Genomic DNA, 11,992 nt, shown 5'->3' with positions numbered 1-11,992 from the left:
CATTACACTCACACGACCACTCAGTACTTAATTAATTATTATTAATATTTAACCTTAAACATAATTTAATAATCAATTCAATTGTAATAGTCTCAGTTGCTTTTAAGTAGAAATATACAAGATGTGAAGTATATTTTTGAATTTATAAATATTCCAGATAAATTCTCGTTATCTTGATCCTCATTCATATCAACACTTATGCTTTACTTTCTACTTTTTTTTTTTTTTTTTTTTTTTTTTATATAAAAAAGTGACAGATATAAAATCCATCGCCGTGTAAAACACGAGTACCTTTTAACTTAAATTCTTAATCCTCTTTTATATACAAAATTCAAATACCTAGCATTACAGTCAGTCTATCTTCACCATGAAGAACTACTGAAATCATCAAGCATAATTCGTAATAATTATTATTATTATAATAATATTTATTATGGATCTTATAGTCTAAGTATCATTTTAATTAAATTAATATTTGTTATATTAAATTGCGACAATTGAAACAATCGACAAAAATTAATTTTTGAAGAAAGTTTATCATTTTTTAAAACAAATGTTTGAATAATAAACATTCGTTGCATTGTCATTTCTTTAGCTTTGTTCAATTTATAAAATCTCTTATAAATTACTTTACATAGTTCTTCTGCAAGACTATGGACATGCTTGATTTTTGACTTTCTCACTCTAGAAATAAATAAGATTATTTATAAATAAAATAATTCAATTCTTCCATTTATAAAATCTAAATCAGAAAAAAATAAAAATTTTTAAGTTTTTTTTTTAAATCTTTTACATCCTAGGCACTTTAAATCCCACAGATTAAAGAAAATAAGGCCATTTGTCAACAAATAAAAGGTCTATTGAACTATTTTCTTATTTCTAGAGTAAATAAAATTCAGCTAAAATTTTAGCGATAAATATAATAACCAACAATCACTTTTACAATGAAATGAAATCAAAATTATTATTTATTATTGAAAAATAAACTGGAAGAATTAAAAGTGAGCCAATATATGACCATTTAGACATCTTTATTATGCTTTCTTTCCTCTGCGTCTAAGTTATAGCTGTCTAACCACGAATGTATGCTTTTAAAAACTCTACATGATACAATAAAAATAAAAATAAAAATAAAAATAATAATTATAAATTTATTTATTTGTGAAAATTAAAATTTAGAAGTCGGTATTACATAAAATACATAGAGCTTTACAGTTTATTTTACATAACCGACAAAAAAAAAAAAAAAATAATAATAATAATAATATTAATTAATTAATAATAATAAAATAGTTCTTATATCGATATTTAATCTTCTCCATATTATTTTATTTATTCTGGTGTTATGTGATTATTTATAGTGATCATAGTTCTGTTAAATTATTAAATTGTTTTATTTTTATTTATTTAGCTTAGAGTGCTTTGATCAAATGGGATTGGTATACATGGAATCGGTAAAAAAATAACGTCATAACGTTTTGTTACCATTTGTTTTTTTTTCTAACAGTTAATCATTGTTATTCAATTACTTTATTTACTATACGATGTTTGTAAGTAGTTTTTTTTTTTTGTCTACTTTCTACACAAGTTTACCCATTATTATTCATTTTTCTACATCATTTGGTAATTAAAATAAAAATATTTAAAAGTATCCATTTATCCCCCAGGATTAGAACGAATAAATAAATTAGTAATGAATATTATTCTGTATATGTTTTAAAAAAAAAACAACAAGCTGTAAATAAAAAAAATATCCTCAACTATTAGATTATCCGAATTACACTGTAGTTAACGATATGTATTGAAAAATTTTAATCGAGTAAAAAAAATTATCCAAGAAAATAAAAATATATAGTCTGAGGCTTTGATACCGAGTAATGCAAAACGAACACCTGGTGTACCTCTTTATTAAATTATTATTATTATTATTATTATTATTATTATCATCATCATCACTATAATTATTTGATTACTCAAGTCACGTATTCGTGGTCCGAGTTAAATTACCTAATTACAATCGATTGTTTGGCGCAATAATTAACGCCTGTTGTGTCGTGCGTATTAGTGAAAATTAAAGGTGACGTTTTTTCAATGCGGGGGAATTGTATATAGATTTTTTATTTTGTTTTATATTATTTATTTATTTATAGTTAGTTATTGTTACTGTTGTTGTTTAGTAGCATTAAAACGGGATTTGTGGACGACTAAACATCGTAAAACTTGTTAGGAAGTAGGTACTCACGAGTGGTAGTCTTCTTGTTTTAATTTTTTCATCGGTGAATTGCCTACTGCACGAGCATCACTTACTTGTCTCTTTACCTGTGGATTACTTTTCACAGCCGTCGCTGGATCTGTAATAAAAAAAAAAAAAAAAAAAAAAAAAAAAAAATATTATTAATGAAATAAATAATTAATTAATTTATAATTATTTAAATATAGTATTTACCTTGCAACCACCTAACTTGGGTAGCAGGTCCATAACCTTTGTCATTCCTAGCAGCTATTCTAAATATTATCGCGGGTTTTGTAGTGACGTCCATATGAGCAGCGCTCAGTGAACTGTTCGGTACGGAGCAGGAATTAGTGGGCCCGCAGTAGACCCGAATGAAAGCCAGTTGATTGGCATTTGCCGCGACTGTTGTCGACTCGCCTGCATTATTCGCCACTACCGCGGTAGCGCTTCTAACAGCCAGATACACCGAGTACTCTAAAATGGGTCCAAGATTGCTGGGAGGTGGTTCCCAAGAGAGCTGAGCACCTTCTGCAGATTTGGAGATCTTTATCGCGCTGGGAGCGCCGGGGTAACCAGGTAGGCACGTTTTGAAAGCAGATACTTCGCTCCAAGGACTTCTTCCACAGCTGTTGACCGCAGCGACGCGGAATTTGTACGCAGTACCAGACTCCAGTTTAACTTGGATCCTGTTTTTGAAAATTTCCGCAGGAGGTAACGACATATCAAGCGGCTGGTCTCCAGGAAGATGATAGTTTTGAACAACAAACGTAGTACCCTTTACTACACCGACATCAAACCAGTCCAGATCCTTTTTTTCTTCTTCAGTAAGCTCAGCCTTTACTTTGACACTTTGCTCGGCAGATCCCAGCGCGGCAGTCGCGAGAGTCGTCAACGCCGTCGAGTCGTCAGCTTCCCTCGAGTTGTTTTCTTTCTCAATTTTGGGCAACTCTTTCTTCACAAACGCCTCCTGTTTTATTGCAGTGACAGGAATAGGCTCTGTGGGACTGGCAGCATTTACTTTCTGCGACAATTCGTTGGCTTCTGGCTCAGCGATCCGTCCATTGGTCACGGCTGTAGGCGTTGGCGGTGGAGTTGGTTCTTTAGCAGATGTCTCCATGGCTTCTGTTTTTATTTGTCCAAGTGGTGACTGAGACTGAGATAACGGTGACGCCTCTGTGACTATGGGAGCCGCTGGAGACGTAGCTTGGACTACTGGCGACGGAACTCGGGCTTTTGGAGATGGAATTCGGACAACTGGTGATGCAACTCTTGCTACTGGTGACGGGGCTTGAGCCACAGGTGAAGCAACTGGAGCTACAGGTGACACAACCCGAGCTATAGGTGACGCAACCGGTGATGGAGGTGCAGCTGGAGATGAAACTCGATCAGCAACTGGTGAAGCAAATGGCGCTTCAGATTCAAGTTTAACACTCGGCTCGTCGACATCCATCGGGATTTCTGGCTCAGATTTATCAGTCATCAGCGAGCTCTCCTCAGTCTCCATGGCTTTGTTCATTTCTTCCTGTATCGCAGCATTGAGATTCTCAAACTCATTGTCGCCGTCAGAGTCATGATTGTCTTTTTCTTCAGCCCCAGTAGCAGCAGGCTCTGCTGTAAGACTCTCAGATTTTATTTCCTCTTGTAAAGTCTCACTGTCTTCAATATTGGGCTTGTCTTTAGCTTCGGCTTCGAGTTTATCTTCAGGTTCGGTTTTGGAATTCGCCTCTATCAACTCGGTCGGCTGAGTGGGCTCAGACAGCTCAGACTTGAGAGACGACTCGGAAGGAGCGTTGCTGACAATTTGCATATCGCTCTCAGACGGTAAATCAGGCTCACTTGCCTCCATAGGTGTCTCACAGGCAGAAGCATTGTCAGCTTCTTCAGTTTCAGGATCAGGATTCTTTTCTAATTCGGTCTCTTCTTTCACAGCAGCTTCTTCAACTTGAGGCGCGTCTTCAGTGATAGATTGGTCAACTTCTTGTTCAGCTTCTTGGTTATCTTGAGCTTGGGGTTGCAGAGGGGGATCTACTTCCTCAGACTGTTCCACTTCTGGTTCGTCATTTGTTTCAGGAGTATCATCGTCGTCTGAAAAAAGATCTCCAGGTCCATCAACCTGAGGAATTACAAAGTTACCATCCCCATCGACTTGCATCGCTTCTCCAGCAGTCAATTGAGATACCAAAGCAGCCGTTGTTGTTGCTTCATTGCCGTTACAACTGTCCTCAGCTTTCTCATCAGCTCCGTCGTCATTTACCATAAAACTGAGACCTGAGGACTCTTGAACTGGATCAATGAGACCAGCTTCTGCAGCTAGAGCGGCCAATGCAGCGTCTGTAGTTGCTGGGCCGTCGGAAGTCGACGCCAAGGAGGCTGAAGGCTGTTTTTGTGGCATAAAGAGCATTTTACTAGTGTCAAATGAATCTCCAGCGCCAGCAGTGCTGACAATAGAGCTGCTAGTCGGTACCAGAGTGACTGTTTTTCCTCCGATGCCTCCAGCCATTTGCAGGGTCACTGGTTTACCCGTACCGTCCTGAGCTTTCTGGAACTGGGAGCTCGTAACTATCTGAGTCTTTGCCGGGTTAAATATAGCTTGTTGACCACCTTTGGTAATAGTAACAGTCTTTGGAACACCTCCATGTCCAGGTACTGTTATGGTAATTGGTTTTCCACCAGTACCTCCCACCATAGCACCTGAAGATACTACAATCATCTTGACTCCTTGCTGATTGGTGACATGGTTCGCCGCAGATAAAGGTAAAACATTAACCGGAGTGGTAATCGTTCCACCTTGACCAGCCTGGGACGTTGTAACAGCTTGGACAGTTCTCAAACCACCGCCCGTTGTTACGACGATTATTTGATTTGTTCTACCGACGATGCCTCCATTGCCGCCGGGTTTAGTAATCATTATTGTCTGTTTGCCAGCAATAGCTTGGCCTTTGCTCATCGTTACTATATTAGATCCTTTCATTGATGTGATGATTTTAGATCCAGCGACGGTGTTTGGATTAACGAGTCGAAGGATAGTAGGTCCTTGGTTGATGGTCTTTCCACCGATAGTTTGGACAGTTTTACCGGGTATTAAATTTACTTTTGGACCAGTAGTCATCATTCCACCAGCAGTTTTCAGTAAATGAACAATCTGCGGTTGTCCAGCGATGTTCTGTCCAGATTTTTGAAGGATTATTTGCTTACTGTGTTGAGGAGAAGCTGCACGAAGGACTGTGGAGCCCGGTGCTGCAAATCGGATTTGTTGACCCGGCTGCATAGTCTTCATACGGACAGTGTTGATGGGAGTTTGAGCGACTACGTTAGTTGGTACGTTGTTCATGCTGATTTTGGGTGTAGCTGCTGCAGCAGCGGCCAAAGTGGCGATAGCAGACATCGCCGAGGGTGTTTGTCCAGCGGTTGTTGTCACTGTTGAGACTGGGGTCTGTTCGGCGGTCGGCATCACTGGAGCGGGCACCGAAGTGACTATAGGCGGGCGAATTCTGATGACATTGCCAGTGGCCACTCGGGGACTCAAAGGAGGCGTTGGCTTGACGATTGGTGTCGTGATGGGTCGAGGAGTACCGGGTTGAATTGGAGCTTGAACGCGAATAGGGCTCTGGGTGATTGCTGGACGTGGAGCAGCAGCAACGACAGGAGTCACAGTGGTGACTACGGGTGGTTGAACTGCTGGAACCGGTGTCGGAATTACTGGAGGAGTTGGTAGAGCAACTGGTCCAGCAACTGGAAGTGGAGCTGGAACTGAAGCTGGAACTGGAACTGAAGCTGGAACTGGAACTGGAATTGGAGCTGGAACTGGAACTGGAGTTGGGGTTAGTGCTGGTGGAGCTTGAATTGGCGTAGAAATAGGGGTTGGAGTGTGAATAGCTGGGGTTGGTACAACAGGTGTTGGTGTTGGCGCAGAAGTTATCGCCGGAGGAGCTGGTGTAGCTGCTGCTGCTGCTGCTGGCATCGATGCTGCGGGGAATGATGCAGTCGCAGGGGGCATGTCATACTTTTGTATTTGAAGTATGTAGTATTGAGCTGACGGTGTTGGGGTCCAGTTTACTTCCAGAGAATTTGTCGACGCACGGACCAACTGAACTCGCGATGGTGCTGGAGGTTTGCTGACTTCCAAAAACCACAAATCTTTACAGCATACCTATTTAAAATATAAAATAATATAATTAGATTTTATTGAATAATTATTACAAAAGCGATAAAGTCGCTTTCATTTAATTAAAAACTAACCCTAACCTGGTTGTTCCATGCTTTACGGTAGCCATCACGGCCAGACCAGACGTAAAGTCTACTGTGTATTCCTACGGCACAATGCCCAGCTCGAGCTCGAGGCACGTTTTCTTCCGTCGAGTCCACGGTTAATTGTTCCCAAGTCAGTGTTTCTATAAATTAACAATCATTAGTTATAAATATAAAATAATAATAAAAATGATAAATAAAAAAAAAAAAAAAAAAAAAAAAAACAAACCTAAATTTAAACAAGCTAGAGTACTAGTACACTTCCATTCTTTTTCATGTGTCGCTACTTTAACATCATCAACAACCAGAGGCACCCATCCACCAAAAACATACATTTTGTGGTTGATAAGAGTTGCGGTGTGTAGTGACCGAGGCAGTGGTGTTGGCCCATGAACGATTGGTTTGTTCCAGGTCATTGAATCGACATCCAAGAACCAGAGATCACCCAAACGACAACCACTCATTCCTCCGTAAATAACCAGGCAGGATTTTCCGGTGGTTCGATCAGTGTAAGCCACTCCGGTGTGTGACTCTCTCGGTGGTGGAGAAGGCCCGTAAGTCTTGGGCACTTCCCACGCGGTTTGTCCATTTGGCAGCAGCTCCAAAGTATACAAGTCATTTAAGTACCTCGGTATATTATTTTTGGGATCATCGCTGTCGTTGGCGAGACCTCCAAACAGGAAAACTTTGTTCCCGATCAAGGTGAAGCTGTGTCCAAGCCTAGGACACGGTGGTGGTCCATCCTTGGGGGACTTTGGCTTGAGTCTTTTCCACTCCCATCGGCTGGCTTGAAGCTCGTACAGTTCATTTGAGTATTTTCCATACTCTACCATTCCACCGAAGACTAAAATTCGCGTCCCGTCGACGACAAATCCATAGGCGGCGCAACCTGGGGGAATATCTCCCTTTGTAGAGGGAACAAACCATTGATTTGTTGCTGTAAAAAAAAAAAAAAATAAAATAAAATAAATACATGAGTGTACAGTTATCATTATGACTCAAAGGTGCAATCAAAGTACGCGCCTATTGGACGCGCATGCGGGTGCATCAACCTGAAACTAGCCGTACTTTGCATAACATAGGACGTACGTAAAGGTAACTATAGATAGGGTGAGGTAGGAAGAGGAGAGGGTCAAAATCCCGCATGGAATCATGGGTAATTTTAAATAGAGGGGGAAGAGAACAGCAATGGCCGCTCCCGCGCGCGTATACACTGTAAAAATGTCAGATTACCCGAGCTTAGAAGGAGAATTATCAATCCCAGATCACCGGCAGCCCCGAGAAATTACTTTTCAACCGGGTAATTAATGATTCCACAGGTTTTTATCAGTCTCACTGGGTGTTTGAAAAATAAATAATCGGTGTTTACTATCAAGTCAGGCCGGTGATCATGATGTTGCAGTGAGCAGCCATATTGGATCGCGGAAACGGCGCGCTCTGGTCGGTCTATAGACGCAGGCAACACAAGGGCTGTAGTGCCGTCCAAACGTTACAGGCGAGGAAAAATTTTAAAATCTAAATCTAAATAATAATAATAAAAATCACCTGTATTATAGACATGAAGCTCATCAACAATTCCCTCATTTCCTCCTCCGAATACGACCATAAGGTCCTTAATAGCGACCGCTCGGTGTCCATGACGAGGTCGAGGTTGAGGTCCGCTTGGATTTGAGATCCGTTTCCACTTCAACATGGGTGCCGCCATGATGACCGTCGATCACATCATTTTTTCATAACACCGTATTACCCTACGAGCATACGGCCCGGTTATTATTTATTGTTATTTAGATTTTCTGATTTATTTATTATTTAATGACTATCAATATCTGGAGGATATTTTAAATAAAATCAAACACCGACTCGGTATTTACCAAGTTATTTTTTTCTCAAGCAATCTTACTAGAGTCACTCAAAAACTTTATTCACTGCACACCATCTAGAGTCTGGTGTTGTACTGCCCTGGGCTGAGATTATTCCAACTAACCTTCCCGGCGTTTTCGTTCACCCGAACAACCTTTTATTACACAGCAACTCCCTCAACAATTACTGACCACCATTACACAGCTCGTAAGCTCGATCCAACCTAAAACACTTGATCGATTGCTCTGTGTTTACAGGTTACTATCAGCACCTGAGTTTATTTATTTTATTAGAATCGAGAGCGTGATAAATACGCGCGGGTATTACCGTGAACGCAACCCTCGCGGGGGCCCTCTTCGTCTTCTTCTATTTAGATGTAGTGTATATCTGTATTATCTATCTATATATACTATAGATATAAACTTATACTTATAGACCATGTATATCTTTTCTAGACTTTCCGCTACGCGGGTGTAGTGTGTGCCGAGAACGAGGATAGAGGACCTTGTAACAACTCAACACAAACAAGAAAGACCCACACGATTGTTGAGAACTTGCATACGTTTAATGCAGTGTAGGTAACATTAAATAAATTGACAATGTTTACTGCACTGCCGGCAGTTGCTGACACTGATTTATATTTCGGCTTTCACTCTTTTTTTTATTCAACTGTTTTCATCAAAATATTTTTCATTTTTTACAATTAAAAATAACGGTGAGTTATTTGAATGATTTAATTTGTTTTTAATTTTTTTTATTTATTTTTCAGATTTTATTTAAATTTTTAGGTTACAATGATGGGTTTGTAATGAAAACTCGACACAATACATACACACGACTGATCTTTCGCGCGCACTGTTTATGTTCGACAAAACTTATTTAAATAAAAACTGAGTGTCGAGGAAATTACCCTTAAAAGATGCCGGTAAATGGATTTAATTTTTTTGGATAAGTGTTAACTGGATAAACAACTTAATTGCATAAAGTTTAGCACAAACTCTATACTAAACACATCCACCATTGCACGCGTTGTAATAATTAAATGCTGCCAACTATTTTTATAGAAACTTTTTTATTCCTAGAGAATTTTTTTTTTAACTAAATTTATTTGTTTAAATATTGCGATGTCTAATTTGATTATTTTAATTTATAATTAGAAATTTGCAGGAATTTATATGCAACACAATTGAAGGTCTCGTCGCTGATTAATAAAATAAGTATTCTCACAGGACTGCAGTCAATTAACATGCACTGTATAATTTTTTATTTTAATTCTTAAAAATTTTTTTAATTTAAATAAATAAAATTAATTTAATTTTTTTTTTTTTTTTTTCAGAAAAATAATTAAAAAATTGAAAATTACTTTTAATATTTAATATTGGATTAGGCGCAATAATTTAAACTCCGGTACTGAATTTTTAAAAATACACCGGAAGTCGTATAAATTAACACTTAAATTAAATACCAGGTAAATATTATTTGAAAATAATTAACAAGTTATATATTAATAATTTTTATTGGCTATTTAAATAAATAAATAAATATTATTATGACATATGACTAGTGTGTAATATTGATATTTAAAAATAGAGCATAACTGTAATACATATCAGGAAAGATCGATTTGGCAATTGATTAGGAAGCGTGACCGAAGGTTAATCAAGATCATCGAGGTACCCGGATGTCTTTTTTTTCTGAGAAAATTTGTCCAGCCAGAAGTCATTAAAATCAACTTTTTTGAGAAAGCTGTTCTCTTTGGCTCTCTCAATACGCAGAGCTTTCTTCACTTCGTTTGCAAGCTGTCCTTGATTGTCCATAAGTTCGTCTAATTTTGAAATGTACTGCTCTTCGAGGGTGCGAATTTTTTTCTTGTAATACTGAATGGGATGCAACGTCTGTCTGTCGTGAGTGTCTTCAGGATCGTCCCAAATTCCCTCGAACTGGAGATGAACCGGAAATTCAGAGGAGTGTTCCGCGTATTTTGGTAATTTTCCGATTATCTCCTCGTACATTAAATAGTAGGGGTACTGGACTCGCGCTTTTCTTCTCACGCGCTTCTGAAGAAATGACAGAGTTGAACGAAGATACTTTATTTCACATAGCGCACTATATTCATCATCAGATAATTTTTCTTCGTTTGTTCGGTGTGCGTTTGTTGCCATATTTTTTGATCCTCTATTCTATTAAAGAAACATTTTGTTAATTTAATATTTTATCTGGTTTTAATTTTTTTTTATCAAATACTTACGGTAATTTTTTAGAAGAAACGTCAAACAATGGTTCGATTCGGTTGCCTATACACAAATAATACTGAACTAAAGACAATGTGTAATTAAAAATATAAATAAATACATTTTTCGTAGTGCGAATTTAATTCCGGGTGGGGAGCAAAAAAGTACGCGGTTTTATTTGATGACGCGAAAGTAGAGGGAAAATTCAAATTGACTTAGTTAAATTATAAAGGGTACAGGGCGAGTAATTAAAAAATCTGTCTTTATTATTTTAAAAAACTTTATTACAAACACTAACTATTTACAATTTCATGTATGTATGTTGAATAAAAATTAATAAGATTATAAAATATTTACTGTAATAATAATAATTACATGAAGCCGCTGAGCATATATATATATATATATATATATATATATATATATATATATATATATATATATATATATATTTTTTTTTTTTTTAATTAAAATAATCCATTTCAAAATAAAATTTTACATATAATTTTTAAAAGTTTATATTATTTACAATTACAGAGTTTTTTTTCCAAATAAAATTTAATATAATAAACAGAAATTTTTTATAGTTTTTGTGATAACGTTAAAATAAACTAAATTTAAAATTTTTCAAAATACAATGTAAAGAAATAATTTTTTTTTCTTATTTATTTATTTTATTTATTTATTTATTTATATACATTATACGCCAATCGGCATTATACATTAATGTTTTAAAGTGAAAAGAGAATCTTTTTATCTTCTTAGATAAATATAAAAATGTATATAAAAAATTAATACTTAAAAAATAGTTAATCCAACGAATCAAGGTACCCGTTTTTGGAAAACCTCCCCAAGGACCTAACAGTAGAGATGTGGTCGATAGAGTTTTCACGCAAAAATGCCTGAGTTTTTCGTATTTCTTCCAACGATAACTTTTGTACTATAATATAAGTTTCGAGCTTGCTTTTTCGAACAGCGTCAATGTACTTTTTGTCATCCATCAACTTCTGTAAATTCTTCTTGTAGTACTCAATACGTTCCGGAACTGTTTTGTCACGAAAAGAAAACTCTTCGTCGTCGTCGTCGATAATCCCCAGAAATGCTAAATGCAGCGGGAATTTCGGCGTCTTGAGAGCGTACTCCGGAAACTGTCCAATTATTTTGTCAAGCGTATCCGATTCAATTAATTTTTTTCTCGCGTACTCCCGAACCAATATTTGAAAGTCTTGATAACTGAGCTGAATAAATTTTAAATAATCACTCTGATAAAAATAGTATTCTTTCTCCAACACTAGTTCGACGTTTTCTCCCCATATTCTGGTAAAATATTCCGCTTCGTCATTTTTCAAGATGTTTTCTACCGATTCGATGGACCTCACAATTCTATTTAGAGTTTTTTCCAACGATCCCAGCAATTTAC

General features: G+C 37.0%; 2 protein-coding genes across 3 annotated transcripts; both read right to left on the bottom strand.

The window, feature by feature from the left end:
- Positions 1–207: 207 nt before the first annotated feature.
- Hcf (Host cell factor) lies at positions 208–9,342 on the bottom strand. 2 transcript variants are annotated; one of them, XM_074243072.1, is made up of 5 exons: positions 8,027–9,342; positions 6,711–7,418; positions 6,473–6,624; positions 2,447–6,383; positions 208–2,351 (listed from the first exon to the last, which is right to left on the bottom strand). In XM_074243072.1, the coding sequence occupies exons 1-5, from the start codon at positions 8,184–8,186 to the stop codon at positions 2,239–2,241; spliced, it is 5,070 nt and encodes a 1,689-aa protein (XP_074099173.1). In that variant the 5' UTR covers positions 8,187–9,342; the 3' UTR covers positions 208–2,238. The 2 variants fall into 2 exon arrangements, with proteins under 2 accessions (XP_074099173.1, XP_074099174.1); XM_074243073.1 differs by having other exon boundaries at positions 6,479–6,624; positions 8,027–9,341.
- A 487-nt stretch (positions 9,343–9,829) lies between these two features.
- Positions 9,830–10,889, bottom strand: LOC141527539 (uncharacterized). The gene is made up of 2 exons (XM_074243078.1): positions 10,590–10,889; positions 9,830–10,521 (listed from the first exon to the last, which is right to left on the bottom strand). The coding sequence occupies exon 2, from the start codon at positions 10,501–10,503 to the stop codon at positions 9,997–9,999; it is 507 nt and encodes a 168-aa protein (XP_074099179.1). The 5' UTR covers positions 10,504–10,521; positions 10,590–10,889; the 3' UTR covers positions 9,830–9,996.
- Between the last annotated feature and the right edge of the window lie 1,103 nt (positions 10,890–11,992).

This window comes from Cotesia typhae, unplaced genomic scaffold (assembly GCF_013202065.1).
Source record: "Cotesia typhae breed Kobodo isofemale line unplaced genomic scaffold, CoteBio_Ctyphae contig_4, whole genome shotgun sequence".
NCBI lineage: Eukaryota > Metazoa > Arthropoda > Insecta > Hymenoptera > Braconidae > Cotesia > Cotesia typhae.
The sequence above is the reverse complement of the archived record's forward strand: the minus strand, read 5'-3'. Positions and strand labels throughout refer to the sequence as shown.